General features: G+C 40.8%; 1 protein-coding gene across 12 annotated transcripts in view; it reads right to left on the bottom strand.

Moving 5' to 3' along the window:
• gramd1bb (GRAM domain containing 1Bb) overlaps window positions 1-20,820 on the bottom strand; it is an 83,367-nt gene that overhangs the window by 19,744 nt on the left and 42,803 nt on the right. For 3 of the 12 annotated variants that reach the window (XM_037775858.1, XM_037775868.1, XM_037775869.1), the window contains 5 exons: window positions 9,954-10,164; window positions 5,539-5,559; window positions 3,610-3,633; window positions 1,005-1,025; window positions 347-370 (listed from right to left, as the gene is read on the bottom strand). In XM_037775858.1, coding sequence (XP_037631786.1) covers window positions 347-370; window positions 1,005-1,025; window positions 3,610-3,633; window positions 5,539-5,559; window positions 9,954-10,164 — 301 coding nt within the window. Of the gene's footprint in view, window positions 1-346; window positions 371-1,004; window positions 1,026-3,609; window positions 3,634-5,538; window positions 5,560-9,953; window positions 10,165-18,225; window positions 18,501-18,708; window positions 19,330-20,820 lie in introns of those variants that run through there. The other 9 variants (XM_037775865.1, XM_037775866.1, XM_037775870.1 and 6 more) reach the window with 8 other exon arrangements.

The following is a 20,820-nucleotide window of genomic DNA, read 5'->3' on the forward strand; positions in this document are numbered from 1 at the left end:
GTTTGGGTGGTGACAGGCCTTCAATCACCATCTATGGGACTGGTGAAACACAACTCCACAACAGTTGTGCTGTCTTTTTAATTAATTAAATAAGACCACAAGCAAATAATCATTCTGTAATTGAAACTATAGGGCTTTAGTTTGTCAAATATGTCTATATCAACATGTCAAAATCACTTCCTCCAAAGTGTGGCTTTGCTTTTAGGTGGTAACAACACTGACTGAAGTCAATGGAATGAGAAACAGGCAGGAGGGATGTTATCATTCCACCAGTCTGACCAAGATATACGGAGCGCGGGACACAGAAGGTTATCCGGGGTTGCACAAGAATACAAGTCATGCTTACTCTCAGGATGTGTTGTCTTTCATGCTGGGGAGAGAGGGGGAGAGTGTACACACACAGGGAATAAAAAAAAAAGAAGGAAATAAAACAACACAAAATGGGAAAAAGTCCAATAAACACACTTCTGGAGGAATTAGGATCCAACACTGTGGGCTTAACTAACACAACAGGCAGCTTTTCAGTGCAGAAGTTGGTTGAAAATAATTATTAAGGGCTTGTTCAGCATCTCACCACATGGAAAAGAATTATGTTGGGGTCAGAAACAGAGTTAGCGCTCCATCTTGTGGTGCATTATTAAACTGCAGCACACTGGCTTTGTTGCGTGTGTACCATGAAGAAGAAACTTTGGTAAAAATGATACTGTAGTCTTCCCATTCCCTTGAATCCCTGCATCAGAAAGCGGCCACCTGTTGCTCTTTTAAGCCCATGCTACTAATCCCTGCCTGGAGGACCAGTAACCCACACTGGTGATCTGGTGCTCCAGTAAACAGGGTCAAAGACAACAACCTGTCATGTCGTAAGCAACACTCGCCACTAAAAACAGCTCCGAGAGACTTCCAGGAGTCACACACATGACTTGAACTCACACCAGCACACATAAACACCCATAAAAGACTTCACGTTATGTTAACAATGTAAATAAAAACAAGGTGTGACTTACGTTGTACCAGCTTTGGCTCTTCTGCGGAGAGAGAGAGGGAGAGAAAGAGAGAGGATGCATTTAAGTGTGTGAACTTGCTGCAGCAGACTTGTGGCCTCATACAGACACACAGAGGGTGTGAAACATGATCGACCTGATCGTAAAAAGTTACAGCTGGTCGTGAAGGTCAAACTGTACCTCATACTCTTCCCCACCCAGGAATTACAGAAAGTTATCAACACTATTTAAAATTCCAGAAACCGACTGTTCGTCTCAAATAACGCTGATATTTACGGATCTACACAAAGTTCTTTGACACTTTTACTGATTAATCAAATACAGGAATCTTTCAAAATAAAAGCATTTCTGAGGAATCCCTGCGTCCTGTATTTGCAGAACTGAAAGTAATTTCACTCAAAACCTGCCATGTACTGCTTAAGTATATTACTGTTAAAATTCTGTTTTTAATCAACATATACACTACAAACTCTCTGTCTTAAAGGGACAGTGTGTAGGATTTGGCGGCATCTAGTGGTGTGGTTGCAGATTGCAACCGACTGAGTACCCCTCTGCTCACTCCTCCCTTTCCAAAACTGCGGTAATGTTAGCTGCTGAGTGCAAAACAGTGGTAACGCCGTTCACCTAGCTCAGAGGCCATCCTTACCATAATAACACTACTTTAGGAGAAACGGAAATCAGACGGCGGCCGGCGGTACCACGGTTTTGCAATCTGCGGCTCACGTTACCGCAGTTTCAATAGTGTGTCGGAGAACTACGGTGGCCTTCAGGTAACGAAAAAACGCACAAGGCTTTCTCTAGAGCCAGAGTTTGGTTTGTCTGTTCTGGACTCCCTATGTAGATATGAAGAGCTCATTCTAAACTAACGAAAACACGACGATCCTGATTTTCAGGTGCTTTTACACTAATGAAAACATAGTTATGAATATTATATTCCATTTCTGCTAATAGGTCCCCCTAAATACTACACACTGTGCCTTTAAAAAAAACATTCAGTCACCAATAATTTATCTGAAAGTTGTTCCATAAAACATTGAAATTATTCCAAAAGTCTTCTAGAAATGAGAGTTTTGAACACTTTACAACCATCGGATTTAATTCTTCATAAACCAACTGATTCTGTTGCAGTTTTATAACAGCAGAGGGCAGCAGAGATGTATCTTAATCATGACTATGACATTACAACATTTTCCAGCCACATGAACACACTTTCCGCTCCAACAGTCTAAGAGCAAAAGTCTCAGAGGGGAAACATGCAGGTGATCATTCAGAGGGTGAAACGAGGAAGAGGGTATTCAGAGGGAGAAGAGAGGGGTACAAAAGTGATATCCAGTGTCTGATTCCTGTAGTACAATAAATAAAAGCACCACATTTTCAGTTAAAGCAGCAAAATCATATTTTTCCTATTTTAGAGAGCTTTTCCTAGAAGACCACTGTTAAACATGACTGCATTTTTGCAAACTTGATTATAGTGATTATTATAATATAACTGAAGATTGAGTGAGAATGTGTTTCAAACATTTTCTTAGTTTGACCTGGTGGATAATCAGTCTTACAAATTGCCACAATAATTGTCCTCAGAAGCTAAACGTAGCAGAGTTCATTGTACATTTCTTCTTTTCAAAAACCCGAAACATATTCAATTTCTCTTTTGTGCCTCTGCGTTTTCTCTGTGTCTGACAGCGTCTGGTGGTTATCTAGCGGGCAGCGAGCTGCAGTAGCAGGCCTGAGGCCTGGCTGTGACGATAGCCGGGCTAATGTGGGCTAATCTGATTTGAAGGTGACAAGAGACACGAGAGAGGAATTACTTTCAGGCCACTGTCTGGATAAGTTGTGTGTGCGTCGTGTGCCATTCTCTTTGACTTTGTGTGACTGCACGCTATAGTGGGTTTGTGAGGTTTATGACAGCAATGTTTACATGGAGAGAGACTATTTATTGTGCCTGTATACATGTGGAGAGAGAGAGAGAAATAGAGACTGAGACAGTTGAATAGAGTTTTGCTTGGGACTTCTCTGTGATTTACGTGGTTTGGATTTAAATCAAAACTAAACTATATCATTTGGTTTAAATGTCACCACATATGGGGCTGTGGATTACTAAATGGGAACTTTTTTGCTGGATACACAGCTTCAAAAGAATTAATAAGGACCACATTTGAAGTAGCATCTTTGTTTTGGGACATTTGTCATGAAATGAAAATGTGAAAATCAGAAATGGCTCCACCATGATGGCCCTTTAGAATCGATCAAGTGATGGTTTTAAACCCCACCGACCTGCCCTGTCGCTTCAAACAAACACCAGGGTGGCATCAGTTTTAACATTAATAAAAAATAAATTTGCTATGAATTTCAGGCTTTAAATAATGCAGAATCTTCACTATAAAGACATTTTTTAGAATAAACAATTTACACAGTTCACAAATCACTATCCTTCCACATTAATTCAGGGGATGGAAAGCATGGGAAAGGACACGAGGGACTGAAACTATCAAAGGGGGATCCTACAGTCAGTCGCACAGCTACAGAGGAAGTGGAGGGCCGTGGGGATTTAAATGGGGGCCAGCGGGGATTGTCAATGGGTCAAATGAAAACAAGAAGAAATGCTTACTTTAATCAGGTTTAGTCTGTCATACTGAAAGAAAATTAAAAGAGAAAGCAAAACGTTAACCAAAGCAGTGAGCAACATGAGCACAGAAAGAAATGAGCGAGAAGAAGCTGAGGTCCAATGAGTTTTGTGGCTCAAAAACAACCCAATGTTGCTACTAAATGTGACTCTCCACCTAGCTTGTATGCTCCACGAGAAGCCTGATTGATTATTGTTGTGTCATCAACACTATTATCGTCATATGGCCTTTGCTGCAGAGAGGCATGGAGCCCCCTCTCGCTGAATGCACTCTTTTATTTGGATTGCATTAGGGCTAGGGTGATCAAGCTCACGTTGCCAGGACGACCTCACGCCATGTCTAGGGTCATGTGACCGTTGCTGACCACAGAGGCTCACGTGTGGGGGGGATGCAAAAGAGTTGGTGTGGGGGGTTGGACTATGGCACAGAAATGAGAAGTGATGTAATCAATTGGTGTGTCTGTGTGTGAAACAGCAAATAGAGCATCATGTGGCTGCGGCTCACACCGACCTCCCATTCATTGTTTCAATTGACACAAATGAGACCCTGACTCCCTATATACTCTGCAGTAAATTTAATGAGCGCCAAAAAAAAAAAGAAAAGTGGGATAAAGTCTGACAAGTAGCAACTTGGATGGATGAAGCGACAATATGGGCGATGCACTAAAAAAACGTGACGCCAGCCTGAGGAGAGAGGGATTTTTGGGCTCGTGGTGCGAGAAAAGGAGCTGGAAGAATCCTCTCATGTTGCTGCTCAAATAATGATGTAGTCCTGGCGTTCTGGACTGGGATGCTGGCAGGATTTTTAAGAGTTTATCCCTTTGCACCCGGGCCATTACACAGCATGACAGATATAAAGCTCTCATTAACCAAAATGTAGCAACGGGGTAGGTTTGTAAAGAGAGCGACAGGGCACAGGCCTGTAGGAGTTAGGAATTTGCGGCAGAAATGTTCATTTTCATTCTTGGAATCTGACAAAATCTCAACAATAAGGCTTATTTTCATTCTCAATAAATCTATGAATTATTTTCTCGATTAATTGATTAGTTGTTTGGTCTATAAAATGTTAGAAAATGTTGATCAGTGTTTCCCAAAACCCAAGATGACATCCTCAAATGTCTTGTTTTGTCCACACAGTTGTTTTTGTACCTTTTTTATTAGATTGATCCAGTAGAGAGATAACAGGAATAGGGCTGCAACTAAGGATTATTTTCATTGTTGATTAATCTGTTGATTATTTTCTCGATTAATCGATTAGTTGTGTGGTCTATAAAATGTCAGAAAATGGTGAAAAATGTCGATCAGTGTTTCCCAAAACCCAAGATGATGTCATCAAACGTCTTGTTTTGTCCACAACTCAAAGATATTCAGTTTACTGTCATAGAGGAGTAAAGAAACCAGAAAATATTCACATTCAAGAAGCTGGAATCAGAGAATTTTAACCTTATTTCCTGAAAAAATTACTGATTAAAATAGTTGGCGATTAATTTAATAGTTGATGATTATTTGATTAATCTTTGCAGCTCTACTGTTTAAATTTAAATTGCAAAAAAAAGAGCATGTCCCAATCCTGACTATATTTATATACAGTATGTATAACAAGCTTAACACAAATATTTGAAAATGTAATCAGGAATTTGCTACATTGCATATCACCAGAAAGGAAAAGAAAGGACAGGAGAGGAGAGGGAGTGAGTGAGGTTGTCTGTTTAAGAAATGTCCATCTGCTATGATTGTGGGTGCAGATGGGGCTTGCAACGGTTTCAGTGTGCACAGGAACAAGCTGGGTTCAGGGTGAAGCATTGCAAACGGGGTTCGGACATTTCCACAGAGCAGCTCACAAGACAAGAGGTGGGGCAGAGGGAGGGTGGGCACAGAGATATTTGAAGAAACAGAAAAAAGAGTAATGCTTACTTTGGAAAGTCGCTTGTGAGACTAGCATGCAATCAGGAGAAGAACAAAGAAAAATCAGATAGAAAAAATGAAAATAAAAAGAAATCAACTGCCAGAAGAAACAGCTGAGAGTACCAACAGAAGAGCTGAACAGTCATTATCAGATGGCACACATTATCATATGGCATGTAGCAGCAGCAACAGAGAGAGAGAGAAGGCGTGCACACTGTGTGGTGGAGACAAAAAATGATTAAAGGAAAAAGAGACAAAAACAACAAGTGATTTAAAACAGCAGAGACAGATGAGAAGGTAGATGAAGACGCGAGTGACATGGCGTCTTTCTAACATTTTGCCGAGCGTACAAAACATTAGAGCCACATGCTCCTTCTGTGAAACAACCTGAAAGATTCAATCAAGTTCAGTTGTGAAGGGGAGATGCAGATGAGGGGGAAGACAGCAAATACAACACTTCTGTTTTTCACCCTTTTCTATCAATGTCTGTTGTTTCCACAATAAGAGCTCGGGATGTCCACAGATGCAAAGCCTCTATTCCTGTTCTTAGTTTATCTATTAAGAGCTGCAGCAACCACTAATTAGACAAAGAGCTACAACAGACAACAATCAATGCTGTCTCTCCATTCAGTAACCAGGAAACACTTACAACACAGCAAACAGCTGTCAACGACAATAAGCTCTCCACCTTGCTGTTAAAGGGTAGGATCACGCTTTTTTTAAGTCGGTCTTAAATAATACTTACATGCCCATTTGGACATTGAAAGAGATTTTGCTTGCTGTAATAATTCCTCCTGTTCATTCTGGCCATCAAGAGATTCCTTCCTAATGCACCTCCAATGGAAGTGATGGGGGACAAAAAAAGGACTGTTGATTCTGTCCGTGTTCACAGAGGTGTTTTTGGACGCGGGGGATCGTGTCGCTTCCCAGCATTGGACGCTAGATGAGCTGCCACTGGACACTAGACACCTGATTGGATGAACGTTTTCACTTGTGAGCTGCTGCTCCCAGCTTCAAACCGGAACCAACAAATGGCAGCTCGTTTGGAAACAATTTTATCGTATATTACAAAAATGGTTCACCGAAATGTGTTTCTGAAAACATTTTTTAGACGAGAAATAAGCCATACAGTTGCTGAATCTGTCTTCATTTTTAGATCGACAACAGTTTTTGTGAGTTTTCAGATACGGCAAGTCACGCCTGACGATCCTGTTTTGCATAAAGTAGCCTAGACCTCAACTTTATGCAAATGAGAAACGGCCAACGTGACGGTCTACTCTACAAATGCAACGTTACGCTAACAGAATGCATTGCGCGGCTGCTTAAAAAGACAATGAACGGGAAGCGTGGAAATGACGGATCCTGTGGACACATTACGCTAGTCCACTCATACCATTTTGTCGACTAATTGATTAGTTGATTTAATCGACACAAAAGCACCGTTTTAAATCTTGTGTTTACCAGAGATGTGCTCTTAAGTTTCTTGGAAATAAGTAATTTAGCATGAAAAAATAATAGAAAAAAACAACTAATTGTCCAAATAAATGTTAGTTGACTAAGACCAAAACGACCGGTGAGTCGACTAATCGACTAAGAAGGGGCAGCCCTATGAGAAAGGATCTCTTGATGTATTAGCAGGGGAAATTATACCAAGTAAAACATCACATGGGCACCGAACTATTGTTTTAAGGCAGACTTGAAAAAAATATGAACCTGTCCTTTAAACCCAAACACACCATACTTATCAAGTCAATTTTAGGCAGATAATATTTCTTGAATGTCCACACACAATCTTAGAATCAGGGGAAAAAATGCTAATAATAAAGTGTTGGAAATATCATACCTGTATTATCATGACCTGTCTGTGCATAGTGTGTTGCGGGAATCTGTTCACAAGCCGTAGTATGTGTCCATCTAACAGGTAAACAACCTAAAACGGTCCACAACACAACTAGCTTGACTGAGGCAACAAATACACGACTAGTTCAGGAAGGACATGGTGTGGAGCACATGGTTTTAGTTTGTACGTTAGCAAGTTTTTAATAAGATGCAGAACCTTTAAACAACTAGCACATCTTCATCAGAGTCATTTTGACGTTACAGTTCTTTGATGAAGAAATGCTGTTAGTCGCTGCACCTTATTTAAAGCTGTGCACCAGACCGCATCCCTGCACACCCCGAATCATCGAGGCACTGATATGAGCTCAGAGCTCAAAGCTTCCTTTGACCTCTACTTCTAGCGTCCCTTATTGAGGAGCATAAAAAATAGCAATGGTGAGTAAATAAGCCAAAATCAACTAACTCAACTAAACACAACTTGTTTAAATCATAGTTTTAGGAGAGGAAAGAGAGAGTAAAAGATTAGGGAGTATATGGGATGTTAAAATGAAAGGCTGGAATGGAGAGGAGGGAGCAATCTCTCCTGAAGGGGAGACGGGGGGGAGAGTGATAGCTGCAGCTCAGTAGTTAACATATCACTATGTATGTACAAGTCAATAACCAATCACAGAGGATGCGCCACTTCACTGGAAAGAAGGAGTACAGCTGGGCTGACTCTGACGTGTTTATGCAGTCACAGTTTATGAATGAACGCACATGTGACAGCAAGAGTTGCAGCATCATTCGACTGTAGTATCATAAAGTCACTATGATCACTATAAAGTCAGCTGCTAACCTAATTTCACTGTTGTCTATCTGATGTGTGTCACGAGAAAGAGATGACATGTCATATTCTTACTGTTCATTCATGCTTTCCTTCTGCATTAAAGGGATAGTTTGGGTGTTTTGAAGTGGGGTTGTATGAGTTACTTATCCATAGTAGGTGTATTACCTACAGCAGATGATGGTCAGCATGCCCCCAGCATCGAGAAACAGACAGGAGTAAGGACACCAGAGCAAAGCAATACAGTGCTGGGGACGGGGACTGCAGGAAAACGTACACCGATCAGCCATAACATTAGGACAGCATGGGCACTCTGACCGGTCTGCGGCTACGCAGTCCCATACGCTACAAACTGCGATGCACTGTGTGTTCTGACACCTTTCTATCGGAACCAGCATTAACTTTTTCAGCAATCTGAGCTACAGTAGCTCGTCTTTTGGATTGGACAACACGGGCCAGCCTTCGCTCCACATGTGCATCAATGAGCCTCGGGTCTGACCCTGTCGCCGGTTCACCGGTTTTCCTTCCTTGGACCACTTTTGGTATATCCTGACCGCTGCAGACCGGGAACATCCCACAAGAGCTGCAGTTTTGGAGATGCTCTGACCCAGTCGTCTAGCCATCACAACTTGGCCCTTGTCAAAGTCGCTCACATCCTTACGCTTGCCCATTTTTTCTGCTTCAAACACAAAGTTCAAAATGTTCACTTGCTGTCTAATACATCCCGCCCACTGCCAGGTGCCATTGTAACGAGATAATGTTATTCACTTCACCTGTCGGTGGTCTTAATGTTATGGCTGATCGGTGTATTGTAGCCCGCTAAAAGAACGGCTCACCTAAAAAAAAATTATATCTGTTTAAATGTACAGTGTATTTTGAATATTTTCCAATGGCTGGCTTTGGAGAGGCAAGATAAAGCGGAGAAAATATTCTAAATATAGCGCATTCTTACCGATATTGATTTTTTTTAGGTGAGCCTTTTTGTTTTAGGTGGCTAAAATATGTTTTACTGTCATCCCCGTCCACAGCAGTACATTGCTTTTTTTCCGGTATCAGTGCTCCTGTCTGTTTCTCCAAGCTGGGGGCGTGCCGACCATCATCTACTGTAAGTAATACACCTACTATGGATAAGTACCTCATACAACCCAACTTCAAAACACACAAACTATCCCTTTAAAGTGAATGTAATATGTTCTTTAACTTAAAGAAATACAGGTATGTGTGTGAGTTAGCATTTGCATGATGTTGAAGTGTGCTGTGCAATTACAGTGGTCAGAGGAAGCGGTAAAATGCATGCTGTGTTTTTATAAATCAAATGTGTCCGCCTAGTCTTCACATACAACGAGTATAATGAGACGTGCTGTTTATGCTTTTGATCAGAGATAACTCATAGTATCAAAGAAGTGACTTAATCCTTATCCTGACCGGTCTATCCTTAATCCATGTGTGTGAAATTGGCACCTTGTTGTCCAGCAGTGAAGCCTTTCACAACAGCTATTCTGTGAAAAAGTTCAGAGCAGCTTTGTGGTTGTTCTCTACCGGGAATCTCTCTTCACAGAGCCGGCTCTTTTCAGTGGAAAGGACGCACTGTTGAGCATTCTTGACAGAACTTAGTGTGGTTTTAGTGCTGCGATCTAGACACTAAATATATGGTAAAAGTGAACCATACTTCAAACTGTGAGGCAACCCTTCATTTCTATCAGACAGGTAAGAGAGGAAATGTGTCAAACAAGGTAAAAAGGAGCATCTCCTGGTCGCTCACCTTCGAGTTCTTCCCCCCGCTTCTCGCTGACTGCAGGGAGTACGTTCTCTGGACGACCTGCTCGGGCGTGGAGGGGGATTTGTCAGAGGAGTGGTCCGAACCCTTCTCCACCATGTTCTCACCCTCCTGGCTCTGTGGTGTGGGAGAGCGCGAGCGTTTGCGCAGGACTGGCGAGCAGGCGGGTGTGCTCTTGTTTGAGTTACTGGCAGTGCTGGAAGAGAAGAGACAGAAAGTGGGATGAGAAAATCATATCTGGAACAAATTTTACGATACAACACATAATCTTGTCTTCAAAATCAAAGAAATCATACAAATACTCCTTTAATACAACGTAAACACCATGCAAGGCAGTCTCATTAGTGTATAGATCAGTGTGGACAGCAGCGCAGCACATAACAACGTTTGCTCATGCTTGCATCATTTGAGGATTAACAGGCTTGAAACACCATGTGCTAACCTGGCTAATGACTGCTAAGCTAATACGGGAAACCAACAACAACAACAGCAGTAGTGAGGTAAACAAATGAGGTAAGACACAGTCACGATGTGCTGGAAAGTAACAAATTACATTTACTCAGGTACTGTACTGAAGTACAATTTAATGCTACTTTCTACTCCTATACATCTGAGAGGTAAACATTATAGTTACTTTGCAGATTCAGGTTAGTAATACAAAATATAATTAATAAATTAATTATGATGTATTATACAATAAGCTACCCGGAAGTATATACATTTGTTGAAATCAGCTCCACCTTTACCAGCTGCAACATTAAAGTGATGAACACATTAATGCATCAATAATTATAATTCAATAATATAAAATATATCATTCTGAAATGAGTACTTTTACTTTTGGTACTTTAAGTATATTTTGATGCTGATACTTTTGTACTTTTATGTCAGTAACATTTTGATTGCAGGACTTGTAACATAAGTAGAGTAGAGTATTTCTGCACTGTGGTATTTATAACACAGTCTCGCGGCAGTTCATGAATTTTCCTTTTTTTCGTGACACTCACCACGACTTTCAACAACGTATTTTTGTGCGTTTTCCTACCAATGTCCAACAACACATGACACACGTCAATCTCTGCTCTAGTCTTTTCAAAATGAAAGACTCCCAACCCGGTGTTTGCTGCTCTGTATACTTCCCGGTTCACAATTACAGGAATTAAAAACAAATTGATTTTGTGCTATCCATCACAGAAAAAATGCGAAATTTGTGTCGATCTACACGAATCAATACATTACATTTCTTGATGATTTCACGCTGTGCGACTGGGCTGGGTATTGCTACTTTTACTTAAGTAAAATATGTGAATATTTCTGTATGCATGACCTGAGGATTTCCTCACAATGCCACACTTCAAATGTTTGTTTTTCAGCCCATCGCCAATTTGAAGATACGTGCTGGAAAAACATCCATTTAAAATTGTCTCGTCACTGACATTTATTGAGCTGTTTATTTCAAATCCTGTGAAATATGAGGCCTTACAAAAATTAAGGATCTTTTCCCCTGAAAGCTGTTTCCATGGCTGCAGAAAAGCCACTCTGGAAGACATAACAAGGATTAAATTATCAGAGATACAACGCCAGGTGGAGAGCATCATCCTCGCTCCTAAAGTGGGCCCATAACACATGATTCTATTATCTCAAACTGAGATACATGTTGACTTTAATGTGGGGGATTTGCTTTAATACGTCCACTAACAGCTCTCCAGCTGCTGTCTTGAGACAGGTAGTCCCTTTCCTTCCATCGTACGTTGCTATCAGGTAGCCTCTGTGATCCAGCACTAGACACTCTCTTTTCTTCTACACACACACATCAATGGCTCAGCAAGAAACCTTCTCCTCACAATGACAGAAGCGAACAAAAGGCCCTGTAAGTGATCTGAGTGGCAGCGCGCCCGCCAGGCACGGTTACTTGACATGGCGTTATGCAAGCCATTACGTCACTGCCAGCCAATGGCCCGCTGTTAGTGGCCATGAATTACTGATCTACTGTTACATTCAGGGCTGAATCATAGAGGGCAGCGTTGACAGCTTCTGTCTGACTGTCAGGGTCTGCTGTACAAGTAGCTGGTTGATTTTAAAAAGGCAAGGACAACAAAGAGCTTTCACATTTGTTTAATGCACGGGGATATAGATAATGCACGCCTGGTGTATTATGGTACCTCTGACATCAATTTATATGATTACCAAATGTTCTGCTGTTCAGTCAGTGGATGATCATTTTGACTGTTCTGTACATTGTGTACTGACTACTGATTCGTCCCTACTGACCTGATTAGGAGGACATTTGCAGGGAAATCGCTCTTTGAAAGATGTTAATTGTAGTAAACTGTAAACTGCAAACTGCCGCCACAGCTCAGACAACTCCTTTAGTGCAGAGCTGCAGTTTAAAAGTGTAACCATCAGGTTTCTATTCTGCCTTTATTATTGTTTTCATCAATTCTATAAACATCTTTAGTTTATCAGGTGGCGTATGTCATCCATCAGGGCATAAAGTCTGAGTACAAATGCTCACTATGATGGTAGAAAGTGGAGTGCATTGATATTCAGCATGCACGATAACCTCTGTCTGAGCCGGGAGACTGTCTGGGTTACACACAAGCAGTACACACACACACAAGTTGGTGTAGATGTAAAAATATCAATATCCCGCTTTAAAACCTTTCATGTGCTTGCTTTTGGGCAGACAGATTAACTAGGGAGGGTTTCCCATGAAATTGTTTAGCAGAGGTGATAAGACACCCAGATTCTGTCACATCTCGTCTCGCCATCAATCAATCAATTGTTAATAGATGACGTCCTCAACAACATCCATTTTAATCATTAAATATGTGCTATTTGTTGTGTGAAAGAGTACCTGTGCCATTTTCGTGTAGGTTAATGTTTTATTACATAAGTGTATAATTTTTGTTATGATGTAAGCAGAGGTTGTATTTATTTCAAGCATGGTTGGTGCCTCCATCGGAAAACACTGCGGGGAAACCCTATGGGCCAATGGCTGTTTCCATAGCAACAAAGTTTGAGATTTGTTTAAAAAAAATGTAGAAATTTTCTTTTGGTTCACAAAAAGCAATGTTGCAAAAAGAGACACTTAACATACGAAGAGTTAATTTGCAAAAACAGATAAAGGCCAATCTTAAAAGGAATAAACCAACACCAGTTTCATTGATATCCCCCAATGACAAAACATGATTCATGAAAATTAAACATTTTTGAGATATGTTGTTTGATTGCTATTCCCAAGAGTGCAAATAAACAAAGAAAAAGATTTCAGAAAATAAATGAAAATGGAGATATCTGTTTTTTGCAAATTAACCTTTCACTCAAATAGCGTCTTTTTTTTGTCAGAAAAGCGCTGGCAGGGTTCTGGGGAGCGCTTCATTCCAGCGATTCATCAAAAAAAAAAGCGCTCCCAGCGTTTTTTTTGATGTGGGTAAATGTGAATGTTTCTATGACAACAGTATCTTGACAACATATCACCACTCTAACCACTGCTGTATGACAAACTACCATCGCTGCTTTGCTTTTATTATGTGTTTGGGCCACTATCTATTTGTTTGACAGTGTTTTTGCGCTCATACGTTGTGTCTCAATCTGACAGCTGTAGAGCAAGGAGGACGATCAGTCGGAGACAACGCGTTTGGCGATAAAAGCACAACACTAACCAGCAACATTCAGTGTCCGCCAGACCAATCTGCTGGGCTTTTTCGGTCTTTGTTATGATAGTGTCTGTCTGACATATCATAAAGCTCTGACTACACAGACACAGCCAAAACAAGGGTTGTGTCTAGAGGGTAACCCGCAAATTGTGAAAACTTGCAAAACCTCTTGCGAGACTCGTTGCCCAACGACCTACCCTAACATTGCTATTCAAGGTCAATGCCGAACCTTAGCCATCTCAGGAAAGTTGCGTAATTTGCGTATTACCTTCTAAACACAACCCAAAACAAGCTTCTCCTCCATTTTATTGGTAACCATGGTGACGAGTCCCACCAGATGATTGTGTACACACACACACACACACACACACACATGCTGTGTACTTAAAAGTAAAATTTTCTCAAATGTAACAGGCACATAATGGTAGCATGCCAGTTTAAAAGCCCAGGTGGTGCAGCTTAAATTAACACCTGTTTACGATTGCAGAGATTCTGGGTTCATCTTTTGATTTTCTATACTGCGTCCTTCTGTCTCCACTTCTCTCACACAGACAACAGAGGGAGTCAATAAGGACTGCAGTGCGGAGACAACTTGGCATTGTGGATTACAAAAAAAAAGGAAAAATAACTGAATGAATAAAAGCAACACATATACCTCTACTTAAAGTTACATTTTGATCACTTGGAGTACATCATAGTAATGCATCTAATTTAGACTTTTTTGAGATTGTATCAGAAAGGGAATGTAAATAAGTGATTTAAATTATCATGAGTGAAACCAGGTACATCACCTACTAACCCTGTTTCCAATTATCCTGCACAATGTAGGTCAAAAAGCTATTTAAAAACAGCTGCTTTTACCTGTGAATTTAAAGAGGATCAACATTTCTCAGTACAAGAGTGTCTCAAATCATGTTAAGTCTGCAAATACAACAGATGGAAGTATCAATAATATATCTATTAGAACTCTCATGGATACCAGCCTTAAGAAATGAGCAACAATAAGTTCCTACTGAGTTTGCATTTGAACTTGGGACTGCTGGATCTGATGGCAAATGTTTAAAGGGGACACATCATGAAAAACAACAAAGTCAGGTTTCTTTTGTGGGCTGCCTAGATCAGAAAACATGTGATTCAACAAGCCATTCAGATTTGACTCCCCTTCCTATGTCACATGCAGGCTCATTAAAATATATTGCCCCCCATCTGAGTATCTCCGCCCCACAACTACCTTTGCAAAGGTGCACCATATTTTTCTCACAAGCCAATCAGAACAGACTAGGCTTTTCAAGCGCTAAAACTGAGTGTTTCAGACAGAGGATGAATACAGGTATATTCAGACAGACAGAATGAGAAAGATGATGTGTTTTTTTGAACATTAAAGCGTGTAAACATGTTCTAATAGAAACCCAAAAACAAGCATGAACCTGAAAATGAGCATGAAATGTCCCCTTTAATGTCTTCCACAACTTCCCATCTATCCTAAGAGCATTTGAACAGGCCACCCAACAATGATCTGGTGATAATGCCATCATAGATAGAAACATTTGGCAGATAACACAGGCATACTGCACACACTGTGTTCCCAACTCTCAAGTAACTGCATCCACCAACACTGCATGCTCTCCTGCAAACAACGTACGAGCATCACACAAACATAAACAAACCTATTACTCAGTTTCAAACAGTCAGAGATAGCATCTTCATATTACAGTGGTGCTCAGTCAGCACACACACGCTTCACACACTGTGGGTCAGGGTGGATAGGGGAAAGACTGGGTGAGGTTTAGGGTCAGAGTGACGTTAAATCCGAGCCTCATTGGATAAAAAAGCTCAAATCTTCTGATTGTACTATTATGTATCCACATAGATTTAACTCAAGGCTTGGCCTCTTAGGCAAAAGGGGTAAACAAAAATATTAGATACATAAAAGATAAATATATATTGAGGTAAGTAAAGTTCTTTAAAGGTTGCCTGAGTAGCAATAGCTTTTATGATTAAGAGCTGTGGTTGACAGAATCTCACTTCTTACTGTGCTGTGAGACATATAAGGACGTGAGAGATGTTTTCTTTGAATAATAAATAACATATGTCCTGCGTTCATCCATCTCCCCGATCCTCAGAAAATACCATACTTATATGGGGAGAAAAATCAATATGCAATATTAGCTGCAAAATATGTTGACTGTTGCCATACAATAAAAGGTGCCACAAGCTCCGAACATGTTTCTGATTAACTACATCTGTAAAAGAATGTATATTTAAAATGTATTTGGTACATTGTGATTGTGATTATTTTGTGATTATTTCTTGTGATTGTGATTATTTTGTGATTATTTCTTGTGAAATGTAATTATTCATTAATATGTAATTTCGCTTTGGCAATAATGTCACCTGAACATTCATGCCAATAAAGCTTATTTGAATTTGAATTGGGTAACAAAGCCCCAACTAAAACAATAACAGAGAGGATTTTCGCTCAATACTTTCCCTCCACGCAGAAAGAGACGAGATTTCCCCGCTACAGGAAACCCCACTTGTTGTTTTTAGCAGATGAGGAATTCACGGATCACCTCGCCTTCCCAGATACACGCTACGTAAACAATGGGAACACGGATCCATCATCAACAACTGAATGACTCAGCCCGATATCAGTCATTCACACAGCAGTTTGCTCTTTGAACCAGCGTGGTGGTGTGGATAGAGTGAACATGCAGCTGACGCCGGCCTGCAGAGGAGCAGACAAAAGCATCTATCACAGACGCTTTGTTAGTAACGGCTTCATGAAACAGAACACTGAGAGTTGGAGTACCTGCCGGTGGTGCATTATCTTTGGACCGTGATGCTCCGGGAATTACATGAAAAAGCACAATGAGTTCTTCAGCTGTAGAATAATAGATGCAGCTGCTCACGGCTCTATTGCCTCAAACATATAACATGCTGGTGATGCCACGAAGGAAAAGCTGCCTAACGATACAAAAACAACAACACACTATTCTCTTCAATCTTTAAAAGGCTTATCGGAATCAAATATAGTGATGAAACAAAGCTGCTGTTTTCAGCCGCACTCACACTCTCAGCTATCGATGCATTGATTAAGTGACCCGAACGCCGCGCTCTACATTTCCCTTCAATGATTCACTGTAAAGAGAGAGAGAGCTGACAAACAATTTAACAATTAAAAAGACATATCTCTCAGAGCACCGCCCACACCCCTACAAAGCTCAGCTTAGGATGGATATCGCTATAGCAACAGTGAACAGAGAGAGTGGTTTAAATATTCAGAGTGTGTGACTAAATATACTTCAGCAGCTCTGCTGTTAGAGATGCTGTCTGAGCGGGAAATACAGCGGGGAGGTAAAGTGAGAGACGATGCAACATCACCGCCCATCAAGACGCTTCTGCACATTTAATGATTGATTTCTGAACTTCTTGATGCTGTACTATAATTCAGATTTATATTTTATAATACTTTCTGCAATATTTCTTTTATTAATTTGTATATGCAATATATTTTACTTAACTCAATTAAGGCCACATTATATTTATATTATTATTATACATTATACTGTATATATATCAGTAATATATAACAATCATAATGTTGTGTTAATATTCATATAAATATTATTGTGTACTTTTGTATTTTGATGCTTTCGCAACATTGTTTTTTTGGAAACTTTCATGCCAATAAAGCCACTTTGAATTGAATCAAGTTGCTCCAAAAAATGTCTGTAATAACAAATTTGATAAACAATACAAAACATGAATACATAGTTGAAGAAAATGATATTGCATATTGAAGAATAACAATGCTTTGTAACTTCAGACAGTAAATCACAGCTTATTTTGATCCAAACTTACTGCATCAAGCATTGTTCCAACATCTTACTTGGTTATTAAAAGACTATAAAATCTAACATTTTGTACAGCACAGCATGTTCATTTGCATACCGAGCGAGAGGGATTGGTCCCAGAGGCTAAAGCACAGAAGTCATCTGCATTACAGAGCTCTGCACAGACAGACGACTGACTTCAAGGTGTTTGATCAGACGGGACCAATGCATGTCGCTCAAAATAGGTCAAGTTCTTACATATAGAGCGAAACAAAAGAGAAACAAGCATGCTGCTTGCACCACTTTGTTACAGTCTTTTCTTTAAATAAGCTCTAAAGCTCTAAATCCAACCGGCTCAAGCTGTCCGATCGTTCAGCTTCACAATAGAACAGAGTTCCGGGCCTTTCTGAGGGCCCCGCTTGTTTTCACAATTTTGCTGACCCTGGAAAATGCCCATCTGGCAGCGGCCCTTCAGCTCCGCTTGGTTTGAAAAGGCCATGAGGAACACCGGCAACCAGTGCGCATGCACACACACAGGAATGCAAATACACAGTACACAGAAGCATGCCGAGCAAAAACGCCCACGTACTGCAGGAATACATTTAACAACATCACACACAGAATCGACCAAGTACTACAAAATCAATCACCTCCACATTAAACACACTCTAGACTTGTACATATTATAATAATCAAACCCCACCCATCCACTCTCTCTGGCACACACACACACACACACACGTATCAGAGAGCCCGCCATACCCCTGCTGAAAGACACAGTCCCTCAACACCTCGCCGTAGCAGCCCTCAAGGCAGTGGCATTCCTCGTTGGCCACCGTCACACACTCAAACACCACCATGTCCTCGTAGGCAACCCCCAGTAATGAGCTGTTCATCCAGCGGATCATCCCGAGGACTGCGCACTCCACTTTCCTTTCTCTCTCAGTGGAAGTAAGGTAGCTGGACAGATAAATGCGAGAGAGAGAAGATGGAAGAGGCAGGCAGGGAGATTTTCTTCAGCAGGCTTAGGGCCACTGATCTTCCCCGGCCAGCTCTGATCTCCTAATAACCAGCTTACATCGCCCTTAACACCACCTGCCAAAAAAGAGGCATCGGTGGTCTGGATTCTCCTTCTAAAATAGTACATGTTGATCTTGCCAAGCGGGGAAACTAATCATTATGTAGGCTCCGTGTAGCTCGGCCTGAATGCAACCAGGTAGGTAGGCTGCTGTTCCCAGCACTAACCTGGTCGTAGCCATGTAGAGAGCCGCTCCGCAGCGATCAACCCTTTTCAAATGGATTCATTCACGCAGCGGGAGCCGTGGATGAGGCATAGGAGGAAGATGGAGGAGGGTGGGGAAAGGAGAGAAGAGAGAGGGATGAAGGGGAGGAGGGTGGACGAGTTCTGGAGCATGCCAGGAGGATGGGAGGAAGAGGAGGAGGAAGCGGACGCAGCCGAGGGAGATAAATAAGAGCGTATTTTCCCGGCAGACGGGGGAGGACGGTGGTTTCTCTCTGGAGAGCAGTCTTTTTTTCTTTCTCGTCCTATCGTTCTCTCTCTCCCCCTTTGTCTAATTGAGGCTGATAAGCTCTCGCTCTCTCTAGCAACCTGCACTTTTCCATTCCCCCTTCTTCTTCCTCCGCTCTCCCAGCCGTTGGATCATCAGCGCGATTACCGCATCCGCTAGTATCCAAGCGAGGCTCTTCTCTCGCGATTTCTGCTCCTTGTTCACAGGATTTCACGGCTGCAGACTGACAATAGATGGGAAGAGATTGACGGAGAACGTGTGAGCGGATAGATAGAGAGAGAGAGAGAGAGAGATAGAGAGAGAGAGAGGGGGTGGTGAGAGACAGAGACAGAGCAAATGAGGAAAGAGATGGCTTTCACTTTGCATTCCACCTCTACTTGGTGCTGGTGCACTGAGCCTGCTGCTTCCTCAATTATTCATGTGTTTCATGAATGGAGGGGCTGACATCACCGGCATTCAGGTCACTTTACACTCTAAGCTCCCTCTAAATCACACAATAAGATAGAGCAGGGTTTGTGGTAAACACATTTCATGGTTTCACAAACATAAATCTACTTGCTCTCCTTTGAAAACCAGATATCAACAAGCAGTCCATAATCAGCAACAGTTAATGCATCTTCTTCGTGTTGTCAAAGAAACACAAGTATGACATTTTCATATATTTTGAATGAGGCAGTAGATTGAATCCAGGGTGTTAAGAAGTGGGTTCTCTACAAATTCAAATATTGAAAAACTTGTGGCATTAGATGCTTGTTGTATCCTGCCATCCAACAAATAATTACAACAAAAGCCCTATTACAAATATTAATTACATATTCTGTGATTTCACTGTCCCTTGAGGCCACTGCTTTTTAATTGTGTGGCATGGAGATAAATGAAAGAAAATATGAAATATTGTCCATTGTGTATCATTACCATCTATTTTAAACTGGACCCCCGGGCAATCTAACTGCATTTTAACGCATCGCCAAGTGCAACTCTGATCATTAGTCATTCCTGCCGCAGTGTAAAGTGCTTACTTCAGTTTATTTCACTGATATTTATTTTGTATTTGAAGGAACGACTGCAGCATGAACTAAATATGATCCCAATCACACATGGGAATGGTGATTTAAACTTCCGATGAACCTTAAAAGACTTTATTTTTATGTGAAGTTCGTGGTGGTTACATATTACACTGATTATGATGTTTCATTTGAACATATTCAAACAGTAACTGTAAATTGTAGCAGTTCTCGTCATAACAACAGCCTATAGGCCTTTTTCACGGAGGACATTTTGACACATAGGAAACGAACAGGTGTAAAATTAATTAAGGCTAAATTCCAATTAGCTGCTTCTGTAATGTGCCTGCTGTCTCTCTTCCACACTAATCAGGTTTCCATCCAAATCTAACGCAAAGTTTAACCACATTTCCAGAAAATTAGCAAAAGAAAATTGCATGTTAATGTGAGCTTCCGTCCTCTGCCATCGCATTTGTTTGTTTCATGTATTAATTTAAGGAAGGTTACAGTCTCCTTATCACCAGTGGAAGTTTGAGTGACACCTACTTCATGTAAATCATGATTTATATATTTCTAAGTCTTTTTCCATTGCACTGTTGCACATTGTTTTTATCGAAACATCAAACTTTAACACCTCAGCCAAATGTAAAAACCTCTTTTATACATAATGTGTTATTTACTGTATATATAATATATATGTGTGGTTTTAAAGAAAAGTTTTAAACAATTTTGGTTGATTTAGTAATCTAAAGCCTATAATGAAGTTGGATGAGGCATCATTTTAAACATTTACACAAGTCAATCAGCTCTTGCAAAACCCAAAC

This window comes from Sebastes umbrosus, chromosome 7 (genome assembly GCF_015220745.1).
Source record: "Sebastes umbrosus isolate fSebUmb1 chromosome 7, fSebUmb1.pri, whole genome shotgun sequence".
NCBI lineage: Eukaryota > Metazoa > Chordata > Actinopteri > Perciformes > Sebastidae > Sebastes > Sebastes umbrosus.